This window comes from Blastomyces dermatitidis (genome assembly GCF_000003525.1).
Source record: "Blastomyces dermatitidis ER-3 genomic scaffold supercont1.6, whole genome shotgun sequence".
NCBI classification, from domain to species: domain Eukaryota; kingdom Fungi; phylum Ascomycota; class Eurotiomycetes; order Onygenales; family Ajellomycetaceae; genus Blastomyces; species Blastomyces dermatitidis.
Genome location: NW_025544779.1, coordinates 2,623,693 through 2,643,144, shown reverse-complemented (window position 1 = coordinate 2,643,144; position 19,452 = coordinate 2,623,693). Strand labels below are relative to the sequence as shown.

The window sequence follows — 19,452 nt, the reverse complement described above, 5'->3', positions numbered from 1 at the left end:
GTGAACTCACAGACAGACAGTTAACAGAATTTCAACAAGTCTTAAGATCTGCTGTGTTTCTATGTAGAAAAGTGAAGTCATTATAAATGACTGATGAAAAGATGAATCTCACAGATCTGAAATAATATTCATTCTCATGAACATGAAATGAGTTTTTCAAATAAATCTTGTATAACTTTGAGAAAGTGAATATATAAGATAAGCATTACAAACATTTCACTAAGTGTAGATAAGTAAGTGATCTTATATTATACTTCACACACTTCAGCTTACACTATCTTACATTGAATGAAGAGCTTTCAATATCTTTCTATTTACAGATCTTTATTCATAATCTTACATCTGAGTTAAGAGCAGAATGAAAATGCTTAATCTTACAATCAGACACAGTGAAAGAAGCATACAACATTCTCATTATATAGAAACAAGTGAGTTAATTGTAATAGAAAATACTGCAATTGAGTATGTCTCAGCAGAGAACAGATAATCAGACTTCTATGATATAAGTTATACATCTGAACACAATGAATCTAGATCTGAATGTCATTGCTAAAGCACTGAATTCTCTGAAAAAGAGATTCTCTGAGTGAAAATCTTGATATCATGAGCATCAAGCTTGCTTCAACTGTGAATATTAAAATCATAATATAAAAGATTACACTCAGCATGCACAGTCAAGAGAAGCAAGAGAGTTAAAAAACTAGTAGAATCAGTGAGCTTGAAGACACTCACTGATATTCTATGAAAAGTCTTCAAAGTGAAAGAGATGCTCATGTTAGATAACTCTCTGAATTCTGTGAATGTAAAGAAGAAGCAGGCTTCTGAATGAGATGCAGATGAGAATGATGAAGTGAACACTCATCTCAATACCTTGAGACCTGAAATGTTAATATATAGAAGACACTTGAATAAGAATCAAGAGATGACTGTAAAAGTATTAGCAGACACAGAAGCTTCTACACAATATATTAATAATTATATGATTCAAAGATTGAAAGAGGTTCACTGAGTGAAGAATTCTCAATACATAAGATTATCTGATAACTGATATTTGATATTACTTGTAAGAGTAAGAGTTCTCTTGCACTTCAGAGAATGATCTTGCTATATTTAGATGCAAGAGCTGCAGAACATGAAATATGACTTTATTCTCAGACTCAATTAATTTCAAAGGTTCAACTCACAGATTCAATAGTGTACATGCTATATACAGTTGACTGATAGAAAGAAAATGATTCATACAATTCTATTAACTGATATGAGAAGGACATTTCACATCCCTGATATAGAAGAATTAAATCTGCTTACACATTAATAAGCAAAGAGAATAATTCACAAGACCTTATCTGAAAGCATTCTGTATGTCATACAGAACTCAGAAGTGAAGAAAACTAAGATAAAGAATATGCAGAAGAATAAGCATATGAAGAAGCTTCTGAAGAAGCATGAAAAGATCTTCTGAACAGATCTTTCACTGGAATTGTCACTGAAATGAGGATTCATACATGAGATTGACACAGAGAATGCAAAACCAGTCAATCAGAATGTATATTCTCTGTCACAAACACATCTCAAAGAACAGAAGTATCAGATCACTGATCTTCTAGAATGTGATCTTATATAACTCTTATCAAGTGTATAAGGCTTTTCAGTTCTATTCATGAAAAATGTGAGTGAGAAGTGATGAATGTGTATTAATTATTAAGCATTTAATAAGCTTATAATCAAGAATGAATATTCACTATCATGAATTCAACAACAGTTGAATACAGTCAGAAACACTCAATATCTATCAAAGATTGATCTTCTCTCAGAATACTGACAGATCTGTATAGATAAACTGTCAGTTTCATGAACTGCATTTAATATATAATAAGAGAAGTTTGAATTCCTGGCAATGTCATTCAGTCTGATAAATGTGTCTGTCATCTTTCAAATGATGATGAATACAATTCTTCATAAACAGAATAAAATCTCATATCTTGTATATCTCAATGACATTCTAGTCTTTTCAAACTCATACAATGAATATCTGAAGCATCTCAATAAAGTGCTTACAACTCTGACAGAGCATAAGCTCTATGTCAAATTAATCAAGTGTGTGTTTGAAATGAAAGAGTTGAAGTTTATAGAATATGTAGTGAGTGATGACTGTATACATCTCATTCTAAAGAAATTGAATATCATAGTGAATTGATCATAGCTGAGAAATGTACATTATATACAACAGTTTCTTGAGTTGGTCTCATACTACTGCAGATTCATCAAGGATTTTGCACAAATATCTGCATCACTCTCAGATCTCTTAAGAGAAACAGATGCAAATCTGTGAAAGAAGAAGTTTTATTCAATTATCTGAAATACTGTGTGTGAAGAGGCTTTTCTCATACTGAGAGAACATGTAATAATATTCTCAGTGCTTATTCAATCAGATCATGATAAATCTTTCTACATTGAGATGAATGCATCTGAATGAGCTATCAGAGACACTCTTCTACAGATGAGCAAGAATGACAAGCTGCACTCAGTGACATATAATGATAGAAAACTATCAGACACTGAGCTCAATTACTCAGTATATGAAAAGAAATTACTAGTGATCAAGCACATGCTGATGTTGTGAAATAGATATATTAACAATAAGTATACAACAACAGTGATCATAGATCACAAAAGCCTCATCTATCTATAATTAATAATAAAACCTTTCAAATACTTAGTATGTTGAATCTCAGAGTTTCAAGTGTATAATCTTCATATCAAATACTGAAAGGAATTGAATACTGTGATATCTGACACAATCAGTCACAGATCTGACTTCATGAGTGAGAGTTCTGCAAATCAGGTATAAGAGATGTTTGTATTAAACATGCTGAGAGAATGCAAGAAATCAAAATGAGTGAACATCATAATCTCTCACTTGAAGAATGACAAGATGTCAGATAATAAGTATCTTATAAAAGTAGTAGAAGAGATGCTTCTGAACTTCAAGCTGAGAAAATTGAGAAATGAAAATGATGTTGTGCTTTACTGTGATCTAGAATACACAGAAGCTCTCTATCTAGAATCTTCATTTCAATGTGACTTGGTGACTCGCATGCACAAGGAATTCAGTCACTTAGAAAGCTCTGAACTCATGAGCATACTTAAATCAAGAGCATACTGGTCAAGCATGGCTGAGAACATTCAGATATATACTCATAAGTGCCTGAATTGTCAGGTTATGAAAGGATCTAAGAAAGGGTTAGAATGCAAGAAAGCATAACATCAGATGAAGTATATGATACAACTGTTCAAATAATGAGAGATGAACCTCATAGACATATTGTCACAGATGTCAAATGAAAATTGATGAATAATGACTGCTATTGATTACACTACTGGCTGATCAGTCATGAAAGCAGTTTCAGAGGTGATAGAGAAGATAGTGATGAAGTTTCTATATAATGAGATCTATGTCAACTATGAAATACTGTGTGAGATTTTAACTGATAACAGTGCAAATCTTGTAGAAGAAGTAATGAGGCATTTTATGAGTCAGTTACAGATAAGACATTATAGAACAACACTATATCATCTGCAGATGAACAGGAAGATGAAACACTTGAATGAAATCTTGAGTAACATACTGATGAAATATCTAGTGAGTAAGTCTATGAGACTATGAAATGAATATCTCAGGCAGGCGCTACTGGTCACACGGATTTGACAGTATGCAGTCTCTAAGTGTTCATCATTCTACCTGTTGTATGAATTGCATCCGCGCATTCTGAAGAATGCTTCAGAAAAGATAGAGAAGGAAACAGCAGTTACAAACATAGCAGTAGCAGTTGCAGACATAACAGTTATGAACACAGAATCAAGATTGAAAGAGATCAGCCACACATATACAAAAGCTAATGAGTTACTTCTGAACTGAGCAATTCAATTGAAAAGAATATGAGACTCACTAGTTAAGAAATCAAGTCTCAAGATGAGAATATGAGTTCTTATACACAATGAGAGTTCTGAGAAGTTTCAATCTAGATGATTTGAGCTATATAAAATACTCAAATCACATTCTCTGAAAATGTACACATTGAAAGAATCAGAGGGATGAATCTTACATAACTTAATTAATAGTTCATGACTTATAAAAGTAAAGATACAAGATCTGAGTGAATTATAATTATCTACAGCACTATTATCAGCATTGAAAAAGAAGAGACTTATAATTGAAAAGTCTCACAAAGTAAGAGAAATCATAGACACTTATAAATCAGATGATCTCACTTATTTCAATCTTTTCATAATTATAAGAAAAGAATAAGAAGAAATGAAGAAATCAGATGAATATCACACTTCAATAAGTAATGAGACTGTAGCTGATTGTATAATAACACACTGTAGATAGTGAGTGTAATATGATAAAGAGCAGTCTCAAAACAGCAGACTTATATATGAGTCAGATCACAGAAGAAAAAGAAATTCAGAGTTAAATTCAACTGTTTATATCAGTTCAATTGCAGAGATTACAGAGAACAAACTATCTGAAACATCTGCAGACACATGAAATCAAGTCATCTCAATTTCTGAGAATGCTCAGAGATTGAGCAAGGTTAGTTTCAATAAGCTGTTTACTGTAGTGATCTGAGTGAGTGAAGAGAGACAGTATAATACATGAGACAGAATTACAAAGATAAAAGCTGCTGAACCTAGTCACTGAATGCTGTATTATATAGAGATCATATAAGAGTAGTGACTAGCAGATAAAGAAAAAGTATAAGAAAAAGAAAAGAGATAATGAATTGATCACTAACTGTAAGAGTCAGTTATAAAAAGACAAATGTTATTATACACATCTCATTCATTTTCATACATCATATATTTAATCTATTTTCAACACCACATCATCTGAAAAACATCAAAAACAAAGAAAATCTCAAAACTCAAGATCTGTAAGGAATTCAAGAGTTATAAGTCACTCTTACAATAATATCATGCATGTCTCTGATTTCTCTACTACTCTGCATATAACATTAAGGTCATTTATCACAAGATTGACTGGAATGCTAATATAGAAATGTGTATGCATATATGTAGAGAAATTGAAGAAGAGTGCAGAATCTGCAGAATCAGAAGTCAGGACAGAAAGAGTGAAGATGAAAGAGACAGAAGAAGAAGAAGACACAGAATCAGACAAATGATAGCAGAAGTCACTCAGCACTGAATACTTACAATCTAGTGTGTGCACAATCTTCTCTGCAGAGAAGAGAGAGAAAACAACAGAAGAAGCTTGAGAGTGAGAGAGAATAGTCTCAGTGATATTATTATCTTTGATCAGAATGGCCTCTGATATCAGAGCAACTAAGAATCATTGTTAGTGTATAAAAATTATAAAATCAGAGATGAAAACAGTTATCAAATGAACATCTGCTGGTCTTAGAGTTGTACACATAATTACAACACACACAAGGCTTCTCAGAAAGAGAGAGAGAGATACAGAGAAATACAGAAAGCAGAACACAGTGTGTGAACAGCTTATTCTCATGATGACATCTCAGACAAGATGTACAAGCCTCACACTCATAAGTGTAAAAGAGAATGACATTCATATTCCTGTTTCTGAAAACACAGATATCTTTTGCCTGCATTACAAAGTCAGATGACAGACATTAGAGAATAGACTGATACAGATCTATCATTTCAAAGAAATTCATTAGAGCAGATATCTCTGCAATGTTGAACTTTACAGTAGTGAAAAGCTTCTTAATATCTATGAATATCACAACTTCATACACAGTAAAACTTATAACAATTTCTTCTAAGAATAGAAAAATCAGTGTCAGAAAGAAAAGATGAAAAAGAAAAAGACTTATAATTTTGACACTGTTGAAGAGAGAGGTAATTCTCTGATATGAATGAATAATTATCTTATCATAAGTATTTAAAATAAACATAATAATCAGTGTCTGTGACTGAGCTTCAGATAGTCATGTTATATATCATCTTTATATAATAAATTGTTCTAGAGATTGGTAAGAAGGATGAGAGTATACACACTGAGAAACATAATTCACTGAGTCTACACAACATCTTCTTGAAACAGGGAGAGCTAGTAACAAAGGCAGAGGTGGTAAAACCAGGAGTAGTGAGAGTAGAGGTCATAGAAACAGGGGTAGCAGGAGCGGGAGAACAAGACACAGAGACAAGTGTAGAAGATTGAGAGAGAGCAGTAGGAAAAGAAGCAGCAGAAGAAGCAGAAAAGAATGCAGAAGACTCAGTCACACATGACACAGACAATTTCTTTATTATCACATTCTTCAAGTTCTTGATCAATGATTCAATACTGAATTCACTATCATTAGCAGACATGAATCTGTCAACATATGAAGATTCTACATGAATAAAAACAAACATATCAGCATCTGTGTTCACACAAAATCATGTCAGAAAACATGATCAGGAACTCACTGAGAAGAGAAACAGTCAAGAGTGTATAAGAAGATGAAGAGAATATATAAGAAGATGAAGAAGATGTGTCATTTATAATAATATATTCTAACAATTGTTAGAAGATAAACAAGTCCTGACTATGTACATTTCACAACATGTTACACTTACTGCTAATGAACTGCTCAGTATAAGCACTACAATGATGCTTGTTATGGAAACAGAGAGTCATTGTCAGAAATGTGTATAATGTGATAGATAAACAGATGAAAAGAGTTGAACAGAAGAAGAGATAGAAATCTGAGATGAGATAGTGATATTTGATAATGATGATGATGAAGAAGATGATTGAAGAATGAGAAAAGTTAGTGAATGAGTGATGTAATATAGTGGAAGTTTCTTTGTGAGAGTGTACACAGAATACTAGCTGAATCAGAAATAGGTCACACAACTGTGAAATGCTAGTGGTGAGCTAATCTGCATGAAGCTAGAGTGTATGATATGATCACATGAGCGTGACCAAATCTGGTGGGGGAGGATGTGGTTTGAAAGAATGTACAACTGTCGGATAATAACGCGGCCGCTTCCGAACTACTAGCATACACATACAAATGTAAAGGGGCCATAGCGGCTGCTAATTAAATTAGTGTATGATATTACAATATATAAGAAGCCGGCGTACACCTGTAATTGTACGCTGGCTTAAGCAATCTTTGAATCACATTTCAGTTATTCATAATATTTAAATAACAAAGTATGAAGATCTGATCTCAACTGTAGTTTTTATTAATATAAAAGATGCATTTGATTATATTTCAAAGTCAAAGATTATTTAAACTTTGAAGATGTTAAATTATCACTTTCTCTAATAAAATGAGTTAACTGTTTTATATTCAAAAGAATTATATAATTATTCTTTGATAAAATGCAATAAGATAAGACTGAGATAAAAATAGATGTACTGTAAAAATCTTCAATCTCAAATATTTTATTTGCAATATATACTGCATATCTATTCAAGAATAGAGAAATCAAAATAGTGAGATTTTCAAGCTATGTGAATAATATTCATCTAGTCTACAGTTTAAAAGAACTATCAAGACAGAAAGACTATTAAATAGCATAATCAGACTATTAAATACAGAGAGAGATCTATTCTTTCAGATTATAAGATAGTTATACATAGTCTGTATCATCTCTGTAGCTTCTTATAAAGTTCAAGTTTGATAAAATAATCAAGAAAGTTTTACTGAACTCTTTCAAAGTCTGCAAAACAGTGCTTTGAGAAAAATTCTGAGAGTATTCAAATCATCTTCTATTAAAGTAATGAAAAATGAAGCTTTAATTCTCTCTTCTACTATTAGATGTGAAAAGGCCTGTATAAACTATACTCTGAGAGTCATAAAGATGAGCTTAAATTATATAATCAGAGAAAGAGTCTCTTCTTCATTTTTATTGATTAACTCAGAAAATGAACTGAATTGAAATAGATTTCTTAATTAAAATGAAAATAATATTTCAAAGAAAATACTCTCTCAACTATACAGACTATATTCACTAATTAAACAATAATTTTCTTTATTAAATGTTGAGAAAATTTATCATAAGAAGATATCTCTCTGAAGAGAAAAGATAAAATCTCTCATAGACTTATAAATAAGTGAAGAATCTAAAGAGAGAGAATATGAACAGTATTTGAATAAAATCTCTATAATAAATATAAAAGACTCTATTCTGATTTACTCAGATGACTTAAAAAATAAGAATTTGAACAGATTAGATGCAGACATTACTTATACTGAAGATAATCTTAATTTTATCTAAGATTTCTGAAATTTAGACTGTGACTCTGAAGTCTTTGATGCTGAAATATTTGTAATAGTGAAAGCTTTCAAACTTATTAAAATAAAATCTTATAAAAGAGAAAATAGTTTGAAAGAGATATGAATATTCTCTGATAGTTAAGCAGCTTTAAAAAGACTTAGAAATAGTCAGATTTATAATAATTAAATGAATCTTGAACTGATTTTAAATTCCCTTATAAAAGTTTAAAATAGAAGTATATTAAAACTGATAATTTATCTGCACTGAGTTCCTGCTTATATGAATATTCATGACAATGAATTGACTAATTCAGCTGTAAAAAAGAGTTCAGAATTAAGTAGATCTATTCAAAAAACAGTGTTTAAATTTTTTATAAAGAGAAAGATAAAAGTATCTTGTTCAAATAAGTGAAATGAAAGCTGACAGAAACAAAAGAAGACTATATATTATTCAAGATTTGAAACAAAACTCAGGTGAAAATCTGGTATAATTAAATGTAAAAAGAAAATATTCTCATCTATAATTCAGCTGAAACTAGAACATGATTATTTCAAATCTTATATATAAAGATTTGAAAATAGATTTGATTCAACACAATGCTTATTCTGCAATATAAATGAAAATCCTGAGTATAATGTAATGTATTATGCATTAAACAACAGTCTCAGAGCTAGATTGAAAGAGAAGTATGATTTAAATCAATTCAATATAAGATTCTTATTCTCAACTGAGATAAGAATTAAATACTTAATAGACTTTCTATCAGAAACTCAAGCAGCTATAAGAAAATGACTGAATTCAGAAATATCTGAATATGAAGAGATGAAAATTAATCAGATATAGTTGATTAAAACTGCTATACAGTATTTTTTAATATTTTTATTTTATTATAGTCTCTCTTTACTTTATTTTTTCTTCTCTGTTCTTTTCTATCTACTTATTTACTGTATCTATCTTTAAGACTTTGTTCTCTTTTCTTTTGTCATGATATTTCTAAATGATTTCAAAGTATCAGAAGGTGTTAAAATACTGTAATTTATAAAGAGTTTTTATAGTCTGAGCTGGAATTTTCTGATTTTGCATATCTGAAATTGATAAATGTATAATAGTTGACTTTACAGATATTTGAAAAACTCTGAGAACTAAAAGTTTTCAGGTAGATGTTATAGGCTCTGACTGTATACATCTATAAATGAATAATAATAATAATAATAATAATCTGCAAACTCTTATAAATAGTATACGAATTCAGTATCTTCATCAAACGCTCTTATATCTTCAGTTAGAAGTATTTTCTTATAAGTAACTTATTAATTCTAGCATCTGTAAAATAATCTACTAGAGAAGAGTTATGATATCTTTTAATAAGTTTTATACATAGAAATTTATTTATAATTAAATAAATCTGACTCTCTCTTTATAAGAGATTATTTAAGTCTCTTCAATTCTTTGTTTCTGCAGAATTAATCTTTGCTATAAGAAGTTGTTAAATATACTGTATATATTCATTCTTCAGCTACAGTTCTGATAATCTGAATAGAAGATCTCATAAAGACTTATACTTTGTTTTTCTCTATATTAAACCTTCTACAGAACTTCTCAAAGTATATAAATTCTTCAGATTATAGATACTCTCTCTGAGAATTATCACAGAGATTCTCAGAGTATTGACTCTCAGTATTGTAGAAAGAAGTTGTACAGACTTCTTCTCTCTCTTCTCTCTCTTTTCTTATAAGAGATTGAGAGAGTCTTTAATTAATCTCTTTATAATACTTAGTCAGACTATTCTATAAAGCTTTTCTATCTTCTCTAATCTCTCTATATTTATTACTCTGACTTTTTTAATATAGTTAGATCTGTAAGAGAGTCTGCTCACTAAGTTCTTAATTCTCTGAAAATATACTCTATCTTAAATCAGAATTCACTCAGTTTCTGAGCTTAGTTAATCTGTCACTGTAAAAGTTTCTTAATTAAGATAAACTCTTATAAGCTATTATAATCAGTTTTACTAGTAATTACTATTATAAGATACTTGAAGTAGTAATATCAGTAATAGAAGAATTTTACTATTATAAGAAGCATCTAATTATGAATATTATAGTTAATCTTCATAGATTGCATCTTTTATAAGAAAAAGACTACTGAAACTCAGTTCTCATTTAACTATAGTTATGAGACTATTTCTGAAATTGTAAAGAAGAAAATATCTGTCTTTAATCAGATTAAGAGTAAGAAATTAAAGTGAAATAGTATCACTGTATCTAGAAATATCTACTTCAATCTTATAAAGACTCTGTGATCTTTTAAAATAAGAAAGTTCTTACAACTAGACTGACTGTGTAACCGTGTCTGAGATCAGAATCAGATTTTTTGATAGTTTCATTATCAATTCAACTGATCTCATTACACGGTTTTAACATTAGATAGTAGTCTCATACTGTCTCAGTGAGACTTACTGTCTACTCTTATTATATTTTTTCAATGAGATCATAATTTCCAGTTCTCAATTTTAATTATTTTTATTGCTTTAAATGACTTTAAATCTTATTTGAGTGTTATCAAAAAGCATTACTTTTTAAAAAATTAAAAATAGTCTAAAAAAACCTTAAAATGTCTAAAAATAGTAACTTTATTCTAAGAATGAGATTAAATGGAATTAAATGAGATCACTTTCTTATTTTTTTCAAGTCATGATTTCATTTTCAGATCTGATATATAGTCACTTTACATGTTGTTTAATGACTAGTCTCAGCGGCATTCATGCTATGAAATGTATGAGACCAGATCAAATGAAATTAAATATGAAATTTATGATCTCAGTGATCAGTCTACTTACAACTCTCTCTTCTTAACAATCTTTTTATTCTTTATTTATAAAATAACTTCTTTTTATTTTCACTCTGCAGCATATCTGTAAGAGTTAAGAAGATTCTTATACATATAAAGATAAACTATCTGTAGAAATTCACAAAACTCAGAAAGATCTGAGTTTTATAAATACTAGTTAACTTCAGTTATAATAGAATAGTCTTAATATATAAAGATTTTATCTGAATATTATCTGCAGTAATTACATATTCTAGAACATTAATCTAATAAGCACTGAAGTTATACTTTATAAGCTTAATATGCAGTTCTGTCTCATTCAAGATCTTTATCACAGTTTATATATACTCAGTATATTCTTTCTTCTTTATAGAGTACATTATCACATCATTCAGATATATTATTATAAAGACATTTATATATATATAAAGTATTTCATTAATGAAAGACTGAAGTACTGCAGAGAGATTTATCAACTCAAAAGTTATCACTAAATATTTAAAAAATCTCAGCATAGTTTTAAAGACAGTCTTTTATTCATTATCAGACTGTATTCACAGCTGTATATATATATTAATTATATTCAGTTATATGAATATAATAGCTTCTGTGAGATAGTTAATCACATTCTGAATTAGAGATAGAAAGTAGTAACTTTTTATAGTCTTAGAGTTTAAATTATAATAATTCATATATAATCTGAGATTTTTATTCTTCTTTTATATAAATATTACAGAGGCTTCTGCATAGATCTGTGAAGATCAGATATAGTTATTCTTCAGATTCTTCTTTATATAAGTCTGCAGAAGTTCTGTCTTATAATAAAAGAGCTTATAAATTGATTCTTAGAAGAGTTTCTACTCTTCTATAAATCTATTATGAGATTCTTCTTATAGTAAGATGAAAGCTCAGGTATTTTATAATTAATCACTATATTAAGCTCTTTGTAGATAGATATATGAATACAATCTTTAACTATTCTACAGATTATAGTATGAATAGTACATTTTTCTTTTTTAAGAAATATTGTATCAATATTTTTATAAAAGTTATTTATCTTTTTCAGAAAGACTCTTACTTTTTACTAGAGATATTTCATTTTCTCTAAATTTATCAGTCAGTAGATTTATATTCTTTTCAAAAACATATTCTTCATTGTGAAGAATGTTACTCATTTTTAAATATCTAGAAGAAGCAGAGTCATCTTAATATGAGTAATATATCTGTTACTTCAGAGTTTAGCTCAAGACTCAGAACTATCTGTTCTACTAGATAACTTATTAATAGAATAATTACTTATTATGAGAAGAATTCTGAGTTATAAGATAAGAGTGATGTTAGTTTTTATCTGAGTATAGAATTCAATGATAAGATAATAGAAATACTTCAGAATAAAGAAAAGTAGTATTAACATTTATATTCATGTGCAGAATCTGTTTATTTTCACTTAATAAATTCTTCGTTATTTATCTTCTTCAGAATGCTAACTTTTAATGATAATCTGAGCCCCGGTGACCGAATAGTTAATGCGGCCACTCAGTAGCGCCTTGGTGTGGGAAATCAAGGTGTGTGGGTTCGAAACCCGCAGGGGATACATTAAATCCAGAACTCGAGCACCTCAGATTGCTAATAAATACAGAGGTGTACAAATCACTTTAATAAATTGCTCTATGTTTCTGAGCTGAGAAGTTATTATCACATGTATCTAATTGTCACTTCTTTGTATTTTCCTATGTTCTTGTTATCTTGATATAGTCTTAACACCTGTATTTTCTCCTGTATAATCAACACTTGACCTGTATTTAACATCACATAAGAACTCATCATAAGCTTCACTTGTATATAAGTATAATGAAAGAAGAAGAATAATAATAAGAATAATAATCTGAATTCACTTATTTATTGTATTACAGGTAATTTTATAAATTCTATACAGATAATACTTCAGAATCAACTCACTGTAACTGAAATTACATAATATCTTACTACATCTATCTCTGTACAAAGCTTAAACAATACTATAAGAGATGAGTTATAGAAATATTAGAAGAAAGTAAAATATACTCTAGATATTAAATTAATGATTACATTTATCAGTTCTAATTATAAAGTCTAACATGTCAGTATGTGAATTAATACAGAGATTATTAATATAACTAACATTCTATTGAAGACTTAATAAGAATCTTCTTTTACATATTATATTAATTCTGAGAAGTGAAAGATTTATTTCAAGTCTCTATATAGATATATGATATTAAGTCTTATTAGTAGTATTTAATCTACTATTGAAATCTTAGAAGCTGACAATACTACAGCTCTATAAAACAAGATTAATATTAAATACACTACATCACTAACTGAAGAACATGTTAACATTTTCAAGAAATTAATGAGATTACAGATTAAGAACAGTGATTATCTTACTTTTCAGAGACATTTTCACTATCTTATTACTTATTATAAAAAGCTCTGTTAGAGTACTGAATATAAATATTATAATCTTTTTCTTAACAATTTATATAATTATCAAAGACTATTTATTAAGATATATCTGACTAAGTGTTTCTTCACTGATTAAGAACTCATTGTCAATATTAATATCAATAATTTAATAAAGTAACTGATTAATTATACATTTAAGAAGATTATTAGTGAATTAAAAAGCAGGCTCACACTGATTCTGTGACTGTAAAGAAGAACAAAGGCAAGAATAAAGACACAGATATACAGAAGTGTATTCACTACAAAAAAGAATAAATATACAGTTGACAGATATTTCATCTTACACTCTGATAAAAAGAGAAAGAGAAAGAACAAGAAGAATAATGATAAAAAGAAGAAGAAGAAGAATGACTTAATTAGTTCTTAATTATCAGTAAATACAGTAATTACAAATATTAAGTTCTATTTCTCTTTCACAGTTACTGAAAAACAATTCTCTAGATCTTTATATTTAAACACATGTATAAGTCTGAATATAATAAATGAGCTTCATTCTTTTTCAAATGTTAAATCTTTTAATAATATCATCACTGTCAATTCTGTGACTGAGAGAACAGAGTTTGTCAAGAAGATTGAGACTGTTATCTTGAAGATTGAGAATGAGAATATTAACTTGAAGAATGTTCACTATATTTTCAATATTACAGTTAATCTGATCTTATTTAAAAAGCTTGAAGATCAGAAGTTCTGATTTACATTCTCTTTCACTATTCTCTCTTTTTTCATTTACAGAACTCTGAATAATGTCATTTTTCATACAATTCAGACTGCTTAGAACAATATATATAAGATCACTGAATAGAAGTTCAATGAGAATTCTAATTATTTAAGCAAAGCAGTTAAGTATATTGTGATGCCTTACAAGTACAATTTTGACTCAAAAGTTGATTTTCCTGTGACTGCTGTTACTATTATTGATAATATTAATTCTGCAGACATGAAAACACAGATAGATATTAAAGATATCAAAAACTCTTTTAAATTAACATTACAATCTTGAATATATTCACACTGATACTATAATTACTATGATCAAGAATCTTCATACTGAAGTCATAATTGAAGATTCTAAGACTAAGTTCTTTTACAAAGAGTGTGTCAAGACAAGTAGTGTTTTGCTACTAATTTTCAGGGGGTGCTGCGAAAATTCTGTTTTCGCAACTTCGCAAGCAATACGTCCGCCACAATATCTGGGATTGGCTATGAATGCGCCATAATCTGATACTATTAGGCTATCTTCCATTATACAGGAACATCAGATTTCTTACAGAATTTCCCGCGTCCTTGTAAAAATTCACTGAACAAAACACCAGGGAAAATACCAGCCTGGAGGTGTTGAGAAGATGCGCCCTTAGCGTAACTATTCGAAAATTCTGTCAGTTCTTGGAAAACAACATGTTTCACACATCTTTTAACAAATTTCATCAACTTCTATCACAATTTCTCTACAGATCTGATATTCTCTGATTGCAATATATTATTCATCTACTCTACTGAATGAAGGTAAATCTTGTTGTTTTAAGTTCCTTGGTACTACAAGGATTATTAAAATATAGCTCGACTTTTAACTTTGTATGGATCATCCTTCTATGAATGTAATTCGATATGCAGCTATACAGTAAATATATCTAGTACTAGAAAATTGCAATAAAGCAGGTGTCTACTGGCTTTATATATCACGGGGTGTGGGTGTCAAACAGCGATTCTCACCACGCTTCCAAAAAATGAAACCTACAATCGAAACCACACATAACGTCGCTGCATACACATCAACATCAGCGAAAGACAAACACACCTATTTCTTCCCTGCAAGTACTGCCTCGATCATCGCCGTATGCTTCTTTTTCAGCTGCGGAACAATTAAGCTCTCAATCTCTATCATCTCACCCGCATTGACATCTGCCGTCGTCACCTGGAAGCCATACTCCTTCTTCCCTTCCGTCACAGAATTTTGTTGATGTGGTTGGACTACATTCCAACTCAACCTCCTTGAACCACTCTGTGGCGCCGCCGCCGCCGTCTTCGGGATCCGCAACCAGTGCTCGGAAATCTTCCCATCCGCGCCCCGAGCAACAAACACAACCTCCCACTTGCGCGTCGAGAGCAAATTGCCAATGACGAGGTGATGCGAGTAGCGATTCAGTGCCTGCTCGGACTTGGAAATCAGCAGCGACGGGTCTGTTTCAAGTTTGAAGCTGACGACCATGCTGCCCTGTGGTGCCCAGCCGTTAACGAGGCTGTGGAGGAATTTGGGGACCGGGTCCAGGTCGACGATCAGTTTCTTGCCGTGCGTTGGTGGCTGTGGGTCATTGAAACCTGTGTAGATCCGGTCGGCTGGGATGACGCTGTGGCCTTGTGTGGGTTGGGAAGAGGGCGTGGTGACTTCGTTTGAAGATTGGATCTTGTGCTCTACCATGCGGTCGCGTGGGATGAAGAAGTCTGAAACCGCCGCAGCGAGGTAGAAGAGCGCATTGGCGCCCAAGGGTCGCATGATTGTGGCAAGGGAGCGTAACTCGTACAGATACTCCGTCACTGTCACGAAGGGGATAAGCAGGAGGAGTTGGTTCTGCTTCGCGTGGCGGTACTGGCGAAGCACTTTGCGCATTTCGTCCTGGTACTCTGGGCGGACAACTACGGCACCGTGGTCCGGGCTATTTTCATCATGGCCGGGAGACGATGAGGGTGGCGCGACGGCCTCGTCCATGAAATCTAGGAAGCAGTTTGTCGAGTGGCTGTAGTGGCGCGAGTACGGGAGGAGGCTGAATTGACGATGCAAGAATATCACTGCGTAGCCTTCTTGGAGGAAGTATTCAGCTGATGTGGCACCTCGTGTGCCTGCAGAGAAATTGTCGATGAAACGCACCGTTTGGGTTTCGAGGGGCACGGTAGTCCCGCCGGATGTGACCAGAACCACCCGTCTGTTTGCCACTAGATGGAGGTTTACAAACTCCTGGGCCTGCGTAGCATGCTCTTGGAGATCACGAGGTGGAGGATTGGTTTTGAAATAGTCAGGCTCGGGCGTGAGCGTCGGTGGGACATTTTCTACCTTGGCACTTGGGAATGGCATTTTTGTACGTATTTGGGGAAACGGCAGGAGAAACGACTAATGAATCGATTTCACAATGTAGGTGCTCGTAAATCGAACAGTGAAGTAAATTTCTATGTCCTCAAAAGGCGTCTCCTTTTAAGCAGCTCTTTACTCCGTATTAGGTATACGGTTATGGCGGTGCCAAGAAATCCGTCCAGAGCTTCCAGTTAATCGAGGGACAAAGACCACACGTATTTAGTGCTCTCCAATTCGCGGGCAGTGCTTTCTTTGTCCTGCAGGGAAAGATTGAGAATTATCTCTCTTTCGGGTTGTTGTTACACGGCTAAAATATTCACCACATGTAGCCGAACCGATTTCAAACTGCTGGAGTGGTATTTCTTTTAAAGGAGGGGCACGGGGCAGCGGAAGGAGGGTTAGGCCTGGTATATCACCGTCAGTTGAACGGTTTCAACTCCAATGTGGCCGATACGAGTTGGATCGCAGTCTCTTTGCTATGTTATAGGCGGGGAACCCTGATTGAGCCCCTCAGTGTCTCGGTTGTCCGTTTCAACCTTTCCTGGTTTGCGTTCTGGAGCTGAAACACAGTTTGCCTCGGGAATCGAAAAGGCGGATGATGTCATCGCAAGCCTCACTCTTAATGTCACGTGATATTCGGTTTTCACCATCAATTTCGAGGTAAATATTTTCTTCTTTAACTATTTAGTCAGAACCCTATCTAAAATCTAATAGAATAGAGGCTAGTCTATGTAGCAATGTAACGGTCCGATTCTAGGCGTATTACAAATATCGGCTTTTGAGGGCCTGGCTGATAGTACTCATCCTGCTTGCAACCCCGCCGCGTTGCATTGTGCTTAGGAGTGCTTCTTCGAGTGCAGATTGTGTTAAACTGGCGTCTGCGCATTGTAAGTTAGTGACTAAACCGGAAGGGTACAATGGGGTGATATTCATTGGTTTGGGGAAGCAGCGTACCATCCAAATCGCTAAAGCTACTACCCATGCTAGGGGTCCCATCACTTCCCTCTCGGCCAGCTGCCCGTCGGCGTGGACCCAGTCGAGCTAATTCTGCAGCCCTCCTCGGACTGAGAGCGGTGGGGTGGCGAGAGGGCTGGGTTCTTTCGTGTGCTGCTGTGCCGCTTGCGGGTCCTGAGCTCCCTGAACTAGCTGAAGACTCTGGTGCTGATATCCTGGTCAAAGGCACGGTGGCTTCAGTCGAAGGAGCATGTGGATGGCTGGCTGCTTCTGGCTCCTGTCGAAGTGTTGCACTAGTACCATTCCCCATTTGTTGTGTAGATTGGCTATGGTGCGTACGTAGAGGTAAAAACGCCGGCGAATCCTCTTCGTCCTCGTCAATACTATTGCTTCCCCTATGGACAGAAAATCTACCAAATCTTTTGAACGGTGGACCTCTTCTCGTTGTCGCTTCTTCTTCGGAATCAGATGACGATGACGATGAGCTGGCTGGCGAGATGTCCTGATCCAAAGGGGGTGATGTAAGCGGCGAAGAAACTGTGTGCAGTTCCTTTTTTGAGGATGGTTGATTACGAGTGATGGAATCTGTATAAGGTGGTGCTGCCTGTCGGTGTGATTGGAGTCCCATGCCAGTTGCCTGAATTGGGGGGTTCATTGATGAAATATTTGGGTACAGAGCTGTAAAGCAATAGTCAAGATCAACATATCGTAAAGATGGTTCGTTTGTAGGCGCTTACCTTTGGACTTAATTGGCGTAGGAGGTGAACAGGGATCTTGTTTAACCACTTGTCCTTCCTTCTGGCGCATCGATAATTTTGACAGGTCTTTTGAAGCTGTGGATCCGTTAGTAAAAACGCAAACAAGAACTTCTTGGTAGTCAATATAACGTACCACTACTCCCTACTCTCTTCATTGGCTGCCCACCTATGGCGGCACTCCCGGACATCGATTGTGGCACGGGCGAGCTTGCAGCAGAATGAGGGTTTCCAACCTTTCGTATCTGAGCTCTAACTTGTGATAGCTGCCGATCATATAGCCATGCTGCTTGTTGAAGAAGGAACGGCAGAGTCACGTCAAAATGTTCTGCCCTAGAGGCTGTTAGATTCATTACTAGATAGGTACGAGAGCACAGAAATAGGCGTACAATCCTTTCCCTGTCGATAATCATAGAGTCAGCTAGAGCGGCAGCAAATATAATACACAATGACGACCAGAGAATGTTACAGACAGTCAATATCATTGCCTTTCGAAGGCCGTGAGAGGATATCCCACAGGGCATGGTCTTTGGCAACACTCCAGTCGACCTAGAAGCAACAGTCAGAACACATTGCGAGCAAGGTATTTTCAAGTGAACATACCGCAGGAGTATCTACAAAGTCACCTCTAGGAAAAGGTAGCCTTATGAACACAGTGAAATGTGGATCTATTTCTGCCGGTTGAAGGCCCATGGTTGAGACGGCTCAGAGCTGCGCTTAGGCAACTGGTATGAATGGAAATGGGAGACTATCAGTCAAAATACTAGACAAGTTGACAGCATATTTAGATGAGCAGTAAAGATAGGAAAAATGAATCGCACCATACATCAGAGAGCTTATGGAAGAGTGTTAAACTGCTATTCACAATAGGCAAAGTAATGATGCGCTAAGGCAGCTCACAGGAAGTTGATGTTGATCATATGACCTGACGTCAAATTAAAGTTAAGCTCCTGTGGACACGTTCAATGAAATTGATGAGTCATTCTTTATTAAGCAAGCTAGCTAGTTAGCATTAGCTGAACTGGAGGCAGAGTACGGAGTAGTTAGAATGAGTGTGTCGGGAAATAAGAGATCATACGCTATGTGTGGAAG

The 19,452-nt window shown here is 33.5% G+C and overlaps 2 protein-coding genes across 4 annotated transcripts; both read right to left on the bottom strand.

Annotated features, from left to right (window-relative positions):
* Nucleotides 1-15,102: 15,102 nt before the first annotated feature.
* Nucleotides 15,103-17,260, bottom strand: BDCG_06201 (phosphopantothenate-cysteine ligase). The gene has a single exon (XM_045421929.1). It carries the CDS (start codon nt 16,652-16,654, stop codon nt 15,383-15,385), a length of 1,272 nt encoding a protein of 423 aa, XP_045277684.1. The 5' UTR covers nt 16,655-17,260; the 3' UTR covers nt 15,103-15,382.
* A 14-nt stretch (nt 17,261-17,274) lies between these two features.
* Nucleotides 17,275-19,452, bottom strand: BDCG_06200. 3 transcript variants are annotated; one of them, XM_045421927.1, is made up of 8 exons: nt 19,187-19,452; nt 18,964-19,085; nt 18,834-18,909; nt 18,750-18,759; nt 18,497-18,693; nt 18,343-18,438; nt 17,606-18,283; nt 17,275-17,529 (listed from the first exon to the last, which is right to left on the bottom strand). In XM_045421927.1, exons 2-8 carry the CDS (start codon nt 19,051-19,053, stop codon nt 17,414-17,416), a joined length of 1,263 nt encoding a protein of 420 aa, XP_045281579.1. In that variant the 5' UTR covers nt 19,054-19,085; nt 19,187-19,452; the 3' UTR covers nt 17,275-17,413. The 3 variants fall into 3 exon arrangements, with proteins under 3 accessions (XP_045281579.1, XP_045277683.1, XP_045281580.1); XM_045421926.1 differs by having other exon boundaries at nt 18,964-19,452; XM_045421928.1 differs by having other exon boundaries at nt 18,497-18,759; nt 18,964-19,452.